The 20235-nt window shown below is 35.9% G+C and overlaps 1 protein-coding gene across 4 annotated transcripts in view; it reads left to right on the top strand.

Annotated features, from left to right (window-relative positions):
• LOC6050587 (rho GTPase-activating protein 26) overlaps window positions 1–20235 on the top strand; it is a 90078-nt gene that overhangs the window by 32867 nt on the left and 36976 nt on the right. For all 4 annotated transcript variants that reach the window (XM_038251201.1, XM_038251198.1, XM_038251199.1 and 1 more), the window contains exons 3-4: window positions 18945–19102; window positions 19374–19547. In XM_038251201.1, coding sequence (XP_038107129.1) covers window positions 18945–19102; window positions 19374–19547 — 332 coding nt within the window. The remainder of the gene's footprint in view (window positions 1–18944; window positions 19103–19373; window positions 19548–20235) is intronic.

The following is a 20235-nucleotide window of genomic DNA, read 5'->3' as shown; positions in this document are numbered from 1 at the left end:
TGATCACCACCCACCGTAATTTTGGTTCGATGATCGATTTTCTTTAAATCGCCTCACGTGTAGGCAAGCTTGTAAAACAATCAGATCCATGGTACAGGTATGCTTTCAGCTCAATTACGTTCAATAATCCCATTTCATCCATGCATCTATCTCCTTCTACTAAGAGACGAACGGCGAACCGCGGGAACGCAATTGGAAATTAGAGCCACGATTGCCATGCGGTGCAGATAGTTTGATTGACTTTCTCCAGACCACCAAAGCCATATCGACGCGATGACGACGCTGTGCGCGATGGCGGCAAGTTTCAATTAAGGTGGCCGCGCTAAGCGCAAAGAGAGTTGAATTAAACTCAAATGACTTGGCTACCACCACCGCCACCGCCAATGTAAAGCGATTTTCTTGAGAAATGTTCGGAAAACAAAACATACAATTATTATTAGTTCAAGTTCAACGTCCCAAGTATGAGATGTTGAGAGTGTTTGCTGAAACTGTATAAATGTAGTTTGCAGAACAACAAAATGGCCATGGGAAACTCACGTGTGCCAATTACCATAATCATTTGTTACCGGATTAAATTTCATTTCCTTATCCGGTGGCCGCGGAACAAGCTGACGGGAGTTGTCCACTTTTTTTTTCGCTGTTCGCACAATTATGCGATCTTTCTCTCTCACTCACTCGCGCAGTACCACATCGTGGTAGTGCATTTGAGGCACGAAACTGCACTCTGGATCAGTCCCCAGAGGTCGTCATCAGTCTGCTGCTCTTATTCGCGATTATTATGTTCATTTTTCTCGCTTGATTGTTTTCTCAACGCAGCAATCAGATTGAGTCATTTCTCCAGTATAAATACGATATATCGCATTGGAACGTGGTGTTCCGGCTGCTGTGCCAAGAAGAGCGATGCGATGATCGCGTTCGTGATGCTTTCAATCGTCCGCTTCAGCGGTAGCGTCAGAAACTGGAGTGATTTACATTTCCAAAGATATTCCGACGCTATTCAGAAATGAATAATCGTTTTGCTACCAGGCCGATAATTTTTGCTATTAATAATTTGCAAGAGGGGTGGTGGGTCGTATAAATTTCAAACGGCCATCGAGTTCAAACGCAACGCAAAATACAAAATCACGGAATCACTGTTGAGTTCGGACTATAGCATGCCAAAACTCCAAGCACGCATCGGATTCATTAAATTACGACGTTTGTTTTGGGTAGGAGATTTTATTCAAGTGGTTGTACATTTTTTGCAACGAACGTAGAGATCAAAAGTTCATTGAAGATTTTCGTCTTCACCATTTTGTTTATTAAGTCGAACAAAGCAAGAACTAAAAATATACGAGAAATACATGTTACGTTAACAACTTTGAGTTAGGCTTGTGAAAAAAAAACACAGATTTCTTATATAGCAAGTGCAGTTCAGACACGATTGTCCGAAGACCTTGGAAAAAATCACTTAGGATAATCGAATCAAGGATTGTTTTTATTCATTGTCTTATTTTAGATTGCAGAGCTTTATTTTATTTTTTTATTTTTTTATCTTTAGTGAATTACAATTCATTAATCCAAGATGGCGTCCAAAATAGTGGTGATGGAATGTCGAGAAACTGCATTTTGCATTTTTTTTAATTTTTAATTTTGGTAATTTAATTGCCAACCAAGCATTCAAATTTATCTTAAATGGATAGCAGAACTCGAATTCGATGTTAAAAGTAAGAAAAAAAGAAGCCATTTTGTGACATTGATTTCACCCATCAAAGTCTTCATATAATTTTGGCAGCTGTCCTTACAAAAATGGTAAGTAAATATTCTAAAATCTGTAACTTTTGAGGGAATTTTCTTATCGCTTTGGTGTATCTTACATGTCGGTAGACAAGTTACTACAAACGAGTATATCTCGAGCCACAAAATATATGCGCCAGCATTATCGCGCCAGTATTCGAAGCTCAACTTGACAATTTGTCGACTTGGCGACGAAGCGTCGAAAATCGATGCAGTGTGATTTTTAGCGGGTTTTTACCGATTAAAATTCGTGCTGAATTGTAATATTTACGAAGATGAAAAAGATGTCCAGCCTTAAAGTAAAACCTAAACCTTTCTTTAGTAAGAAAGGCAAAAAGTAAATCGTTCTAAAAATGGATGGGTATTGCCGATAAATGTCAAATTTGTTTCAGATGCTCACTTATGGTCTGTACTATGAATGTAGAAAAAAAAACTTTGGATAAAATTAGATATGAAAAATGTTGGTGGAGGTCACCAGGTTTTACCTTTTTTTTGGGATTTTTTTTTCTCATGGTAGGTTAATTAAACGGCTCTAACTCCAGAACCAAATTATGAATCTTGATGAAAATTTGAGAGGTTGTAGGGCTCGGAAAATACAATTTTTGAGATAAATAAATGATATGAAAATGAAAAAAATGACCACATTTTCATTTGAAAACTGTGAAATTCGTTAAAAAGTCTTGCCACATCCGAAAACAGATGGATATTTCTAAATTCGACCTCAAAATGGTCCGAGTTCAGCACACCAGTTTTCAAATGCACTTGGAATAGTCAAAATCGAAAATAGGGGAGCCGAGGACTTCGCGACACAAAATTTTGCGAAATTTTACCACACACGGACATCACTCGAACTCCACGGAATTTATTTTCTCAAAATTCGAGGATTGCTGACAGACGAGTTCTGCCAAAGTGAATCGATAGAACGTCGAAAATCGATGCAGTGTGATTTTTTGACGATTTTTCCGATGAAAATTCATGCTGAATCGCAATTTCTTTGAGAATTCCTGAGTTTTTTTTTGAAAGGAAATACAATAGCTTCTTTCATATGTTTATAGTACCTATTAAACAAAACTTTAGATTTGTTCATACAATCTATCCTGTGAGCTGTGTTTCGCGCCTTATTTGCGATGCATATGATCAATTTTGTGAGAATTCTAACAATGATTTTTTTTTGTATTTTGATTTCGATGAAACTTTGGAGTAGAGGTACGTTCGTTTTATTTCAAGCTCTTGTCAAAATTTCAAAAATTCTGGATTTTCTTTTGAAAAGGTCCAATAAACCAAATTTTCAGTTTTTGCTTTTTGGGTTTGTTTTTTTTATTACCCCTGACTCAAGGCGGTTTCAAAAACACCCAAAAAACAAAAAGTAAAAGTTGAGATTATTGGATCTTTTTTTTTTTTTTTAAAAAACTCCAGAATTGAACTGTAAATATAAAACAGAAACCCATAACTTCTACAAAATTTATTAAAGTAAAATGTAGTGGAAATATATGAATTAGACATTACATTTACATCACACAAAAAGATTCTTTAAAATGTCAAAGAAATCTATCCAATGCTCATCTGCAGATCGTTCTATGCACTAAATGGCACTTGTACTCGTCAGCAGATCATGATCCAACCTCAAAGCTCAATGTTAGGAATGCAGAACTCAAACTGCAGAGATCGTGCCGATAGTTCGGCTTAGCTTTATGAGAACAGAGCAAAATACGCTCCCCTCGGTGGATCGTAAATTCTCTGCTGCCACGTGACAATTGCCCTTACCGGGGTTGACGTTTCGCTTCCAAGCTCCACTCGAACAGCATCACTGCCCTAGAGAGAGAGAGAGAGAGAGAGAGAGAGAGAACGGACGCGATCGTGTGTTTGTGTACTCAGTGGGTGATGTTGAAATGTGTGCTAAGTTGGCCGATGGGCTCGAGAGCAACAAGTTTAGCACAACTCAGCAGCAGCAGCAGCAGTTTGGAGGCTGCAGGTTTGTTTGTCGCAGGTGTACTTTTTGTTAGGGTGGTTCATTGCTGTAAAATGAATCAAAAATATATCAACGTAAGCAAAGTTAGCTCAGTTTCGCGACTTGTCAAGGTTGACAAACTACAACCAGATCAAGTTCGCCACAGTCCGCCCTATCAGCAATATTTCACTTACACGCGCGGGCCTACAAACTAAAACGACAGGTTGTGTTTTTGCGCGATGTTTGATTCACACGAGATGTGACGAAATAATGGCTATTCGGTTTTGTGTAAGCGGGCAAAATAGTTGCGGTCTAGATTAGGTTAATCGTTGTTGTTGTTGTTCCTTTTCTTCTTGTTATTTTTTTTCGCTCGTCAGATAAATTTTGCGGTAAACAGCGACTGACGGACTGTTAATTACCTCGGTGAACTTCAATGTGACTGGGTTAGACTCACCTGTTTATATTGATGCCCTCTACGGACGTGTGAGGTTATCCGCTGCCCATATCTTTTCGACGCGGGCTGTATATGAGGTGTAGACACATTTTGTAGACAACGAAAAATCTAAAGTTTTTTTTAGAAAGATCCTATAAGCTATTGTATTTTATATGCTTATAGAACCTTTTTTTTAAAAAAGACTCCTAAATTGAAGTATCGATTCGCATGTCAATTAGAATGTCCTAAACGATCTTCTTCACCGGCGTGCCTTCTGATCGGCGATGATATAGGAAAGATTTGTTGATACAATTGGATCATTCATATACTCACGTTTTTTCATGTAATGTTGCAAAAAATATCGTTTTTGAGCGAGCAAATTAAAAATATCCAAAATATATGCCTCATCGTTTGTAATCAGGGTAGCCAATGTTTTGTGCTAAAATCGCTAATATACTAAGAATTTGAAAATTGTAACTTTTTGTTCACTAAAATGCAAATATTTCGGCGTGGACATAAATAGGATGTTAAAAAAAGTAAAATGTTCTAAGTGAAATATGTCTATACAGGAATTTGTTGAGGGGGCATTAAACTATGACTTGAAGCCTAAGGTGACCAAATTTGAATGACTTTAGTATGTTTGTTAAGTGAGTTTCTGAAAAATACTCTAAAAAGGCATTTTTTTCATTCAAGCTTAGCGCGCGAGTTGTTAGGGGAGCTGGGGGTAAGACGGCCACCCCACTGTTTTAATAAGTATACTAATAAATATTACTAAAATGTTCAGCAATACTGTTCCTCATGCTAAATAATGCATATGGAGTCACCTTTGCCAGAAATATTGTTTGAAATAGTATAAAAATAGCTCAAAATAAACAAATATTTTTTTTACTTGAAACTGGATGTAATTTTCATGAATTACAACTTCGGCATTTTTGTTAAATAACAATATGTTTTTCTGTCTTCAAATATTTTTTCATGTTAAATTGAAGTTTTCCCTAGATTATGTCCCTCGAAAAAGTTCAAAAAATGCGATGAACTGTTTACAAAAAATGTTCAAAAAAATATTTTATTTGGGGGCAAGACGGCCACCTCCTCCGGGAGGTAAGACGGCCACCCGTAATTTGTAGATTTTATTTGATATAGGTTATATTTTTGACGGTTTTTGACTATTAGGACATATTGGTAGATAAAGGAAAAGCATTTTCAATAAAACTGTCCATTTTTAATCAAAATGCTGTTAACTACCGTTTTGACAACATTCTTTACTGTGATATAGCAAAACTCATTGAATATTATGAAATCCTATCAAACTTTTCATAAAAATCGCTAATTTAATATTGTTTACATTATTTTGATTTACTTATTCTAATCGAAATACACAAACTATTTTTTTTGTATCAAATTGTGTTTGTTTTGTAGTAAAAAATCATAGTTTTTTATAAAATGTGGTCGCAATAATATGAAATTCACTGAGTCAAAATATGAAATTTTTTAAACAGCAGTTTTCTTCACATTTGAAACCTGATTTTTTTCAACCAAAATAGTTATGATGTTCAGAGAAGTCTGTTGAACCAACCATGTATGTGTTTGGGTGGATTTAGCAAAGTTATTAAGTTAATTTATAGCATTGGCCGTCTTACCCCACATGGGTGGCCGTCTTACCCCGCGTATTTCATATATATACGATTTCAATTATTTTTTTTTAATTGCTGAAAAGTATTGAAAATTGGTTTTTAGACCAACTAATTTATGTCATTTCTATAATGGACTAGTAGTAGAACAATATGTACGTAATTTGAGATCAAAATAATCTGTTGTGTTAATTTTATTAGACTTCTCCCTTAGGGTGGCCGTCTTACCCACATCTCCCCTAACCATTTTTGGGAATTTTTTGTTGTATGGAAACATTGTTCCTGACATCCTAATCTATCATTCTAGGGGAGAGCACCAATAATCTGAAAAAATACCTCTAGAATTATTGGAAGGTTTGCTGTGTTTTTAGTCATTTGTCGCGATAGCCAACTCGCTTTTTCCCTATCAAATGCATTGAGAACCAGAGAGAAAGAGCCAAACAATGAATCGCACGTGCAGAGACAAACAACGGAGGAAATTGAAGCAAATTGATTGTGCTCTTTTGTAGCCCACAAGAAGAAAGAAAGGTTCCAAGGTGCGAACAACAAGGGGGGAGAAAAAAAATAATCCACACATCTCTCCATTCATTCATTGGACCATGGTATGGAGTTTCAATGCAGGACAGGTGAGGGGGGTATCTCCACTGGAGACAGCCCGTAAACTAATGGCTAAACCGAAAGCAAATCGTCCAGGCAGAGTGACTCAATCGAGTGGAGTCGAATTTTACTGTTATGTAATTTAGCTTGTGAGGAGCCGCCATAAATGAGATGTTGGATGAGCCGACGACACACTCTCGTGACAAATTAACTTTCAAGGTACAGGTTGTCGGTTCGATCTGGGGGTGATAAGGACAAAAGCCCAGAATTTGCCACCTTTTTACGACTGTCGTAAAAATGAAGGTATCGGCGATTTTTAGAAGATTTCATGCTCACACAGTCGATGGGGATCGGAAGCACTGCTCAGTAGCTGAGGCTGTTACCTAACGTAATATCTTAGTCCGTCCGAAATGGGCACACAAAACGAGTATGGGTTTGGGTCAGTCAGTCAGTCTGTCAGCTTCTGTTCAAAGTTTGAGCCCCGTGTGCAGCGTGAAAATTCGTTTTTTTCTCCTTTCCTCGGATAAACGATACCGATGGGAAAGAAAAGAAGAAGAAAAAGTGGGAGAAAGATGAAGCCGTGTTTGAGCAGATCTGGCACGGGTTGATTGGAGTTAGCCAATTTTGATGTTATGTAAACTGGAGGCTAACTATATTAATTTATCTCGTTCCTTTAGTTGGGAGATGAGATTCATCATCGGTGATGAACTGCAGTTTTGTGAAATAAAGACGTGTAGTCTTCAAGAATCATCTTTTCGATTTATTTTAACATATTTTCTTATGAAACTTTTTCTAATAAAAATATTTCAAAGTCCAAATTTGACATGATGCTCCAACGACTCCACCCTTTGCAAATGGGTTAAAAACTGCAAAACAAACAGGTTGGAATGGATGGTAGCAAAAAAAAAGCAAACAATTAAACAGAGGCGTTGACACTAATAACAGGAAAGCGGTAGCTGCGTCGTCGTCGTCGTCGTCGTCGTCGCTCGGAAACTTACTGAATCGTGAATAATTACACTCTCGATCGCAATTCAACTCACTCGTGCCATGACTATGATGTACTTGTGTGTGCATTACCCGTTTGGAGCCCGCGCGATGGTGATGATGATTGCTGTTGATATTGCTGAAAGCTAGCAGTTTGTGCTAAAAACCGACGGTGACTTTCAGGGTGTGCCTTCGCCACATGTAGAGCACTTTGTGACTGATAATAATGATGATAATTGTTGTGATGGTGTTGTTGTTGTTGTTGTATTTTTGTGTGTGTCTATATTGCGTGGGTTGGGAAGGAAGTAAAAACGGAAGTTTCTGCCTTCCTAAATTCCTAAATGAAAACCTTTTTAATTACAGCCCAGACTCGATTATCCGAGACCTTGGAAAAAAATCACTTCGGATAATCGAGTCACGAAAAAAAAAATTTTTTTTCGCTGTCTTTGACGGGCTTTGATTTGAAAAATCGCCAAAAATCCGGTTTTCAACCAATTTTTGATCTTTAAAAAGTATTGGAAAGAAGAACTCTTAAAATTTAAGAAAATTTATGGGTTGGAAGTTTTACTTATTTTGTATAACTTTGCCAATGTTTTAAAAATTGTCATTTTTTAGGGGTCAACTTCGACTGTCATTTCCCATATTTTAAGTAAAAAGAAGTATGCAGTAATTTTTGTAGTGTCCCAGACTATGCCTTTACGAATGTTTAAACAATTTAAATGATAATGGTGCCATTTGATAGCAGAAAATGTGAAAAATAAGCAAAAAATTGAAAAAGTGATACACGAAAAAATTAGATAGGCAAAATGTAATGATAGGAGGTGGTAGAATAGGCCAAATACTACCAAAAACAAACATAAACTAAACAAGATAAATGCAAATTAAAATACTATAAATGAAACAAGAAAAACATAAAACAAGAGAAGTAAAGTTTTTCGTAGAACAAAAGTTGCTCAAAATGACAAAATGAACACGGGAAAAATAAAAATTTTCGAAAAAAAATTTGAGTAGTAGAGGGTTAAGTATAACCCCTGATCTTCGCTTAAGTGATTAAAAAATGTTAAATCCAGGATGGCGGCCAATATGGCGGTGACAAAATATTGAAAAAATGCATTTTATTATTTAATAGGCAATAGGGTCGTAGAACTTGAATTTGATGACATTTTTCTATCACTTTTTTGTTATTGTTGTTGTTGTTAATTACTTTATTTCCGGCAGCTTTAACCTTTCGGTCATTCGCTGCCCATTGTTTTTTGTTATTGGTTACAGGATAACCGCCCATTAAAGTTATATTTTAAAATGATGAAAAATGGGATTTGGAGACAGCTCATCACCCGCATGTTGTTCGAGCAGAAAAAGTAAAAGTATGTTTTGGCTTTTCGTATATCACCTTATTTGCTTCTATTTTTAACTGATGATAACTTGGCAACTGCTGACTCAATTTGCAATGTCAAATAAAAGTGAAATTGTCTGCTGTATTGAACAAAATATATTTTCAAAGTTTTAAAATCAACTCTAACATTTGAATTTTTTTGGTTTTGTTTTCAAAACTTTAAATTATTATCAAAAGCCTTATGAAAATATTTCATTACAAAGATAAGCTGAATATCCTTTCTATAGTGAAAAACATCTTCATAAATCTCACTTTGATGAACATTCTTCATTCGACTAAGTCGCAACAAGTTTTCGGCAGCTTGCAACATTATCGTCCACACAATTGAACAAAATTGGCCTCCAAAATACTTAAGCAGCTAACAATGCCGTCAACGACAAATCAGTCACAAGCTTCTAACTCAACAATTTGCGATAATTCTAAAGAGGGAGTGCGCTCAGCTTGGATCCAACTTCCCATAATACAGATGATGCTCATACCTACACTCATTTATCTTCTTTTAAAACCCATGAGTTTCTGAGTTAGGGCCCCCACAACGATGTCAACTCAACTGGTAGCTTGATCTTGATGATGGCAGACAAAAAGCCATTCTGTGTGTGAGTGGCCACCGGATGGTGGATTTAGTCTGTGTGGGACGCAACGTGGCTTGCGGATCTCTCGTCCAAAGCACAATACAAAAGCACCGCCACCCAAAGTCACCACGCCTGACACAATTTGGCGGAAAGAGAAATTAGTGTGCCGTCCCCCTGCTCCTGCGCGTCATCATCATCATCATGTGAGTGAAACTGCGTTGAAAGGTTCTGGTCCGGGGGGATGTTGTACCAAGAAGCGAAACTCCTCCATAACTGGAATATAATCGCTTGCCCGGAGTGGGTAGATGATATTATAATTACCATGGTTTCTTCTAAAACTAGAAACCCACCGACATGGTGACCCAGTTTTGACGAGAGCCGTGCTAATTCTGTGCGGCAGTTCCTGGATGGGAAGTTTACGAGATGAGCAACAATTCCCCTGCGCGACAAAAGGCGATCGAACCATTGCGGGCAAAGCACCGAAAAATTGGGGGCGTTTCAGGAAGGAAACTAGCTTGAAAAGAGAAATCGAGCGGAACAAAACGAGGACACCGCCACTCGGTGACGACAACAAGTTAAAACTTTGCAGAAATAAACTTTTTTTTTATGGCCTCGTCAAATTGAGTAGGATGACAGAGGGTAAAACTAGCCATGTAACTTTCAACTAACGTGTGCGAGAGAGATTTTAGCACAGAAAAACTGTTGAACGTATCTTAAAGTATTTGGTATCGCACGTTACACAGAGATCTCACGGCAATTTGATCCCTCTCCCATGCCAATTCTTCACTCTGGATCTGGGCTATTCTTTATTACCTTTCCGGAACGAGCAAAACCATATGGAGAGGAGGCTAATGGAGTACATGTTGTAATGGAGAGCTAACGTTCGGACGGGCCTGGGTTGGTTCTGCTGAGTAATAGAATTATGATTACGGTGCTTCTCCAGGGAACGAGCAAAAATCTTTCTCTTGTTATCTCTAAATTTAATGTGTTTTTTTTGCTCTTGGCAACAAAAAAGGGATGGCAGTAATAATATTATGTTTTTGGAGTAATTTAAATCTTTTCTATAACTTAAAAGTGTTTAAAAGTTTAAGTTATAGCACATATGTAATACATTTTTACTGTGCACAGGAAAAAAGAGATTGTTATATTACATCTGGTAGTGGTGACTGATTTTGTGTGTAATTTACATCAGGAACTGGTGAGAAAAATACATCTAAAAAAATTTCCGCCAAAACTAATACCATCATCTTGTAGGCAACTTCATTCTGAAAAATTTTGCTTTTTGAACAATTGGGTCCTAAAATGAAGCTTAGATTCCCGAGCATGGGTAAATAACAAGGGAAATGCGTAATAATACCTTTCTCTGGTATCAATACAAAATTTTGGTATTCCTGGACCCTTTAAAATTTGCCTTAAGGATTATGCAAGAGCAAAATGTGGTATCATACCAATTTAAGGTATTGTTTTGATATTGCAAAATTGCAGAATTTGTCAATGATCGAACACCACATTTTGGTATTCTTTTGGTATTACAGTATTTTATCAAATTCCTCTGAAACTATGGGAAAATTTTGACCAATTTGGACAAAATAATTAATTTTGCGCTAAAATCATGTCTCAAAGCGAATGCTTTCATTGAAAACTGGAAATTTCAAACTTGATTTTAAACATTTTTGATATACCCCCTACAGAAATGACTTGAAATTGTGGAAAATTTTCAAAGTCAGGATGGCACATTTTGGTATTATTTTGGTATTAAAGTGTTTTATCAAATTCCTCTGAAACTATGGGAAAATTTTGACCAATTTGGACAAAATAATTAATTTTGCGCTAAAATCATGTCTCAAAGCAAATGCTTTCATTCAAAACCGGAAATTTCAAACTTGATTTTAAACATTTTTGATATACCCCCTACAGAAATGACTTGAAATTGTGGAAAATTTTCAAAGTCTGGATGGCACATTTTGGTATTATTTGAATATTGAAAGGTTTCATCAATTTTCTCTGAAACTATGGGAAATTTGTTAAAAAAATTTTACGAGTTAATTAATTTTGCGCTAAAATGACTTGAAACCCAAAAATGTTAAAGATGATTTTAAAAATTAGTGTGATATACCCACTAATATTTTTTTCAAAAACGTTGAAATATCTCTAAGTCGGAATAACCAAATACTTTGAAAAACGAGTCAATCGACAGATTAATGAATTTTGGTGAATTTCAATTCAGTTTCATTTTAATAATACTTATTTTTCAATCTTGTTATTTTTCAGAAGCTTCAAGAACTTCAAGCACAGGCCGTTCATCAATGACAAATGCATTCGGTGTGGTGAAGAATATCACTAATAACAACATGGAATCATCAGGTGAGTAGATTTGGCTGTTGCATATGAATAATTTCCGTTTTTTCACTAACTGCAACTGCTGCACTAAAAATGGTATGAAAATACCAAATTTAGGTATTTCTTGTTCAAATACCAGCGACCATAATGTGCTCTTGGTTGCCCAGTAATAGATGGTAAAATACCATGAAATCATACCAAAATCATGTATGTGAAAGACCACAGAAATACCAAAATATGATTTTCCAAGGGCGCGGGAATACCTAAAAATAAAACCATGGCAATACCAAGTTTTGGTATTCAAGCAATGTTCAAAAATCCAGAAGACCGCAACTTGGTATTGAAATGGTTTTATTTTGAGGTATTATTTTACCCTTGGAATAACATGGTTTGGTATTGTTGTGCCCGTTCACATACAAGATTTTGGTATGATTTCATGGTATTTTACCATCTACAGTCGACTCTCTTGATGTCGATCTTCTCGATATCAATAATTCTCCATCCATCGATTAATTCTTCAGTCCCTTCAATCTGCATACTTCAATTATCTTCATTCCTCGATATTTTCTCTTGCTTGAAGAATCTCTTCCTCGACGGTCCCTTGGTTTCTGTTTGCTTTAAAAATCTCTTCCGGTTGTCAATAATTTTACTTTCTCATGGCTTGCATAGACATTTTTCTTGGCGAAATGAAGCTTTGAAGGGAGTTTGACATTAGTTTGTTTTTGTTTGATGGATGTTGCCATGATTCTCTCCCATAGCTGGGTATCAAGAAAAAAATATTTTCAATCGAGTCATCATTTTGCATCGTTCTGTAAACTGATGATTCTCTTCCTCGACGGTCCCTTGGATATTGACAACCAGAGAGTTGACTGTATTACTGGGCAACCAAGGGCACATTTTGGTCGCTGTTATTTGCCCAAGTAATACCAAAATTTGGTATTCCCGTGTTATTTACCCCTGCTCGGGTTGCTGATATTATTGTTTCCAACGATAAAGCTTATTTTTCTGAGTACAATGACCCTTTGTACGAGCACAAAGAGTTTAAAATGGATTTTTAAATCAATTTTGAAAGATTAACCTCGCGGTCCTTCTTGACAGAAAAGCTCCTACTTGACAGCTCGTTCCAAGGGGACCATAGTTGATCCATCGGAAAAATGTTGTCTTGTCAAAAAAAAAAATTTGCATTAAAATGAAAAAAAGTGATCAGAAATGGTTTTTTATCGTGTTTTTTACCGTTGTACATAAAAATTGACATAGGGCTTTAGTACCCAATTAGTAACCACTTATTTTCACATATGAGCAATTCTCTGAGATTTCGGTCATTCGATTTTTTTGTATTTTTTAATCCGACTGAAACTTTTTTGGTGCCTTCGGTATGTCCAAAGAAGCTTTTTGCATCATTAGTTCGTTCTAATAATTTTCCATACAAATTTGACAGAAAATTTTCCGATCTTTTCGAAAAAAATATTTTCAAAAATTTTAAATCAAGACTAACACATCAAAACGGCGTAATATTGAATGTTTGGTCTTTTTGAAATGTTAGTCTTGATTTAAAATTTTTGAAATTATTTTCGGAAAATTTCACGAATGTTTCATATTTTAACATTGTAAATCGGACCATTAGTTGCTCACGGCGTCTTTTTCAGGGGGGTAGTATTTTTTGAGAAATAGCAACAAAACTGTCATATACATATGAAAGTTTGGAACATCCCCGTTCATTTGCGGGGCGAACGAAAATCTTTGGTCGGGAAAAATCAAAGTTATCCTAATTTGAAGTTTTTGAACTTTTTTCCTATGGGGCCAAATTTCGTCTATTTCAATTTAGTATTGTTATAAGTCTACATGGGCATGATTTATGGTTCAGATCATATGATTTCTTATGGGAAATGATGCAAGGAACATTTTTCCTGAAGCACGCAAAGTGATTGAAAATAAGGGAAAAAAGTTATAAAGGTTTTGTTGGAAATTTGGGAAATTTTCTGATAAAATTGCACACCTCTTTCCCAAAAACCGCAATGTTTTTGATATTCAGATCATTATTTTGATAAATTCTTTTTTTGAGAAATGTTTCTGGGCCCATTGAGTATATAAATCACTACAGAAAAGTGTAATTGGTTGGGTTTATGCTCAACTGTATGTCACATTTATGAATTTTGGATTTCAACCGAATCAACATATTTTTGTTTGTTTTTGTTATAAAATGTACCGTTTCCATTAGATTTTCACATTTGTATTAGTCTTATTAAACCTCACAAGAGATCTCGTACTTATATTGAGGTCAGGTGATAATATTGTAAATCAAAATCAAATCAAACCATCCACATTCTCTATTGCAAGTCTCTATTGCAAGTTTCTGCTCGAACCTAGGAGTCCGAAGGCTTGAAGGGGGAGAGAACCCAAACCTCTTTCTACTCCAAGGAACCTTCTACCCCAGTGTTTGAACTGACGACCTTTGGATTGCGAGTACAACCGCCGCCAGCGATTCCACCGGAGTAGGCTTGGTTTGGTGTGTTGTTTGTACTTATGGCATGGAGACGACTCCTACACCTGGAATAACTTAACGGCCTAACAACAACCAAGGCCGGGACCGACGTTTTACTTCCTCATCCGATGGAAGGTTGGAGCAGATGGGAATCGAACCCAGAATCATCTGCTTACAAAGCGGACAGCGTAACCATTCGGCCACGCACTGCCACTGTGATCAATTATTTGTGTGTTTTTAGCAAAACAATTTAATTGTTGTATTGTTCGTTGTTTCAAATTTGGATGCCAGACTTGTTTAGTATGTTAAGCTCAATTATTTGAGATTAAATTAATAGATTTACATACATTTAAACTTTTTAATGATTTTTACGCAATATTTATGTTATTACCAATAATTGCAAGTTCAACTCTGTAGTTTCAATACAAATAATATAGCCCAAATGGAAATACAAATTAACAAAAGGCATAGAAATAGAAACCCTGTGATTGTATTTACACTGCATGTCTCAATTAGATACAAAACATATCATGTGGACCATGTACTCACAAAAAAAAGTGAAAATTTAATGTAAACGGTACATTTTATAACCAAAACACACAAAAATATGTTGATTCGGTGAAATCCAAAATTCATAAATGTGACATACAGTTGAGCATAAACCCAACCAATTACACTTTTCTGTAGTGATTTATATACTCAATGGGCCCAGAAACATTTCTCAAAAAAGAATTTATCAAAATAATGATCTGAATATCAAAAACATTGCGGTTTTGGGAAAGAGGTGTGCAATTTTATCAGAAAATTTCCCAAATTTCCAACAAAACCTTTATAACTTTTTCCCTTATTTTCAATCACTTTGCGTGCTTCAGGAAAAATGTTCCTTGCATCATTTCCCATAAGAAATCATATGATCTGAACCATAAATCATGCCCATGTAGACTTATAACAATACTAAATTGAAATAGACGAAATTTGGCCCCATAGGAAAAAAGTTCAAAAACTTCAAATTAGGATAACTTTGATTTTTCCCGACCAAAGATTTTCGTTCGCCCCGCAAATGAACGGGGATGTTCCACACTTTCATATGTATATGACAGTTTTCTTGCTATTTCTCAAAAAATACTACCCCCCTGAAAAAGACGCCGTGTGCTGAGATTTCGACATTAGAAAATGGTGGGTTGTTTGGGTGAGACTTAGAAAACATCAATTTTCTTGTTTTTAAACCTTTGCATGGCAATATCTCAGCAATTAAGGGTCGTATCAACAAAGTCCGAAAAAGCTTAATATAGAGAATTTTCTCAGCTTCTCAAAAATATTTTTTTCAAAAGTGGGCAAAAATGGGCACTATTTTAAAAAAATCAATGACTGCGACTATTTTGAAAAAAGTCACCTAAAAATGGATTTAACTTGAAAACGGTGCACTTTATCAAAATTTCATTAAAGTACTTTTTGATTGCAATTTCAATTTTACATCGAAAAATGAAATTGAAATTTTTTTGCGACCAATATTTTGATTTTTTGAAAAAAGTTGTATTGATTCAAAAAATCATAACTCGGTCAAAGATTTTTGGCCCATTCTGAAAATGTGTGAAAAGTTGGCATTTGATGTCCTGTAAAACATATCAGAAAATAAAAAAAAATCAAAAATATTGTTTTTTTGCAAATCAAGTTTTAGTGACAAAAAGTGAAATTAAAAATCACCAAAAATGTGTTTACCGTGTATCATTTTTATCAGTGTAGTTTCATACTACAACTTTGCCGAAGACACCAAATCGATCAAAAAATTCCTTCAAAAGATACAGATTTTTGAATTTTCACATACCGTAAACCGGGGTGACTTTGATAGGATTTCAATTTGTTTTTGGAATATTTTCCAAAAGGTAAGGTTTTTCTCAAGATTATTATTTTTAAAACATGTACTGGGTTAGGCCACACAAAGTCCATGCACTATTTTGTAAAAAAAAAGTTTTTTCAATAGTGTTTGGAAAAATAGTTACGTTAAAAATTCGTAGTTTAAATTCCGGGGTGACTTTGATAGTCATAGTTATTCTTGTTAAAATCAATTTTAAGATGTTCAAACTTTATTTGTACGTTAAATGTACTATCACTAAAGTAGCTGATATAGTTTTTAAGAAAAAAAACAATGTTTATATTTAGTTAACTAAGTTTATAAGCTTTTTAACAAAATACATATAAATTTTAGGTAAAATTGCTAAAATGTTGGAATTTTGCCGGAAATTTGTTAAAACTAGTTTTATTTATAAAATTATCGATTTATATTGCATTTTATACTGAATTCGAAGCACGAATCACAAGTTTTCACATTTGACATGAAATTTGTTAAACTAAAATTGCCTAAAAATTTGGAGATTTTTTTTAATTGTGTTTCAAAAACACATATTATTTATTATTTACAAACTTATTCAATCTTTTCCTAGTGGAAAATTGTCCAAAGAATCCGAAAATGCATTCCGTTTTCCGATTCAAAATCATGATCATTGAGAAAATTATGACACTGAGAAGTATAAAATAATGTCTTTCATCAACATTTTCTTAACTATAGTTAACTAACTTTTCAAATATTTCAAAATTTTATGAAAAGTTCTTTTTGAGGTACTTTGAACACGTCTCTACCACGGTCAGTATGATTCTAAACCATTCCGTAAGTATTTTAATTGTACTCTTCATTTTGCGGAAAAATCGCAAACCTATCAAAGTCACCCCGTTTTACGGTATCATTTTTGTATGAACAGCTGCCAAATTTGTATGGAAAATTATATGGACAAACTAATGATGCAAAATGGCTTCTTTGGGCATACCAAAGACACCAAAAAAGTTTCAGCCGGATTAAAAAATACAAAAATTAAAATTAAAGAAAAATAACCGATTCCGTAGAGAACTGCTCAAATAGATTTTACCTTGTTCTTTTGCATTGGGAATGATGATATTCAATTATGATCACTTTTAAAGAACACATGTGGTCTCCATTTGATATCTTCCCATCATTAAGAAATTTAATGTGCATTCTTCGAAACGATGAAGCAACGACGTGTCATAATGTCTGTCCGTCTGGTATTTTGGCAAATCAAAACAAAAACCTAAATCAACACCATATTGGAGGCAAGCTCTGCTCGCTTATGTTTACATCAACATATTAAGCAAGATAAAACATTAAAAATCCGCCACATGTGTGTCTGAACCACTCTCCGATCAACCGGCCGCCGCTGCTGCCACGCTGTGCTGGATGCTAATGTGGCCATTATTGAGAATGGAATCAACAAATGGGGTCAGGGGCGCAAAAGAATTCCCCGTACCAAAGCCATGTTTCCTTTTGGTTTGCTCGTTCTATACAACGCCGCCACCATCGCCGGAGTCGGTGGTTGGTAGAGCCTCAAATCGGTCGTTTGTTTATTTTATGTTTAAGTGATGTCAGCAACAAGTTTCGCGTAACGTCACATGTGTTGTTCTGCGAATCACTGAGTAGACTCTCTGGCGTTGAAGTCAGGTTTAAATCTGCAAACTGTTAGTTTTTTTTTGCAGCAATTTTTGAAAATTTCTTATCCATTTTTAAACAACGCAAATGATTGTGTTTATCAAACAACAGGTGGTATTTAAGAATTCACAGCTGGTGGCCATGGCATGTGCGAATTGACCCGCTTAACCTTTCCCTTGATCGATCGATCGGTTGATTAGATTTTTGGTGCCGCTGAGGGGTGTTTCTGAGGCTGCAGCAGACTGGTTAAGAGTGTGAACGATCACATCGCACGGGTTCATATTACAGGTGTTTTATTCATCGTTGCGTGCGTCAATACCGTGCACGGAAAGTTGAAAATTCAATAAGTTTGAACACTTTTTATATGACATGCTGTATATCTCTCAAATAGTATTTTGTGGAATTAGTATTTTGAGAGTGAAATTTATTTTGATACATCCAAACTCTCCGTGTCCTAAACAGAAAACAAACGTTGAAAATCGATGATGTTAGATGTGTTTACCGCAGGAACGAAAAAAAAAACAACATAAAAAACCGGTTTACAAAACCAATGAATCAAAAACACACGGTGATTAAGCCACTTTTCGCAGATGATTGCGTTAAGTAACACCGGTGGGGTTTTTTTGTTTTCAAGGGAAGGTAAAAAGTAGCACTTGTTAAGCCGATGAAAAGATAGTCTGGGGCATTACGTGTTACGTGCAACTAGCCCTCCAAAAAAAGTACTTTCGGCCCTAATTAGAGCGTTTTGCGCCGAATGGTTGCAACCGATACCGTGCTGAGCTGTGTACGTAAGTAATTAATTTAATTCGCATTCAACGCACATCCATCACCTGTATCGAAAAGTCGTTTTGTTGACTTTTTTCCGATGTTTACATTGACTGGTGCGAGCTGGCAAAAGACTAGGCTCGCAAAAGTCCACAACTCTCGTGCTGCACATATGTTGGTGTGTTTGTGTGTATTTAATTACAGCACAAATTATCGATTACCTCTTTTTATCGTCGTTTGTTTTTAACACAAATCGTCTATGACAGTGGTTTTCAAATTTAGTTTGGCTCGGATCAAATCTTAAAGATTGAACAATAAATCAATAATATGTTGGATCTGGGACTGTTAATCTTATAGAGCCGTAGAAACCATTTTGGGAACCACTGCTAACTTGACCGCGTTCAGAAAAAAATGGAGTGTGAAATTAATTTACTGAGTCGCTCATGTTTTCATGCTCTTTCTCTGTCCCTCGCATTTCTATTAAAACAGCATAATCATATAACGCTTCCGCTTTTCCTCTTTTGCAGATTTGTCCCGGGCACAGCGGACCCTGTCCAAGAGTCTGAACGAGTTCAACTTTGAGTGCATCGGCTCGACCCAAACCGACGACGAGCAGGTGATAGCCGACAGTCTGAAGCAGTTTAGTAAGCTCATATCGGCGATAGAGGAAGAACGTGATAATATGGTAAGTGTGTGTGTGTGTGCGCGTTTGTGTCCGCAAATGGCTTCCTTATACTTGCTTCACCCAGTTGAAAAAAGAGTCACAGGTTCGCTTATCGAACGAGAAATTACATCATCAACACCATCGCTGGTCGTCGTAGGTTGATTGGTTGTCTTTAGTAACCTGCTTCTGCGCCCCGGCCAGCCAACATCTCCATATTTATATTAATTTACTATATTGCTTATTTATCACTCTCTCTCTCACTCCACTCTCCACTTCCCCTCTTCCCAAACAGTTGGATCGAGCGCACGATCAAATCGTGGGACCGCTGGAGGAGTTTCGCAAGTGTCATATCGGAGGCGTGAAGGAGAACAAGAAAAAGTACGACAAAAAGACTGCCAAATTTTGCCAGGCGCAAGAAAGGTTCCTTAACATGTCCTCGAAGAAGCCGGGATCGGCCGTCGTGGAGGTGAGTGTCGTGTTCGTGTTTGTTTACGGGACCATCTGAATGGATTAGTATCATGGGATATTCAGATTTTTTTGTTCAGTTTTGGATTATGAGTCAATAGATGTACATGGGTGGGTTTACGAGCTTTCCATGAATAGTTAGTTTGGGTTCAGGATTGATTTAGAATGACACAAAAACTGTGCTGCTCAACAATATTCTTACCTTAAACACTGTTCACACTTGATTATCCAAAGTTTGCTGAAAATGGAATCATGAGTTTTTTCGTTGTCTTGTTTTTGGTCGTTTATCTCAAACAATACCCCACAAATGCTTCAAAGTAGGGATAGGGGAAAAAGGGGCAAGTGTAACAAGCTAAGGAAATGATCGTTGTAACCCATCAAAAACGTTAAAAATCTGTCGGATTTTTTAATTATCATCTTATTTCAGGTCTTGACTAAGACTTTGATAGAACAAGTTTTAAAAAAAACCTGTTTTTAATGCAAAAAAATGATTTAAAAAAAATGATTTTCCGTACGTTCTACTCAACTAGTGGGGCAAGACGAACAACCCGTTGGGGCAAGAGGAACAATGCATGAAAAAACATGTTAATTTGCTAACAATTGAACTGTTATCACTTAGATACATCAGATTAGGATGTATTTGAAACATTTCTTTCATTTTTAGATTAAATAATAGTATGTTACTAAAA

Source organism: Culex quinquefasciatus, chromosome 2, assembly GCF_015732765.1.
Source record: "Culex quinquefasciatus strain JHB chromosome 2, VPISU_Cqui_1.0_pri_paternal, whole genome shotgun sequence".
Lineage (NCBI taxonomy): Eukaryota > Metazoa > Arthropoda > Insecta > Diptera > Culicidae > Culex > Culex quinquefasciatus.
Note: the sequence above shows the minus strand (reverse complement) of the source record. Positions and strands in the feature narration are given on the sequence as shown.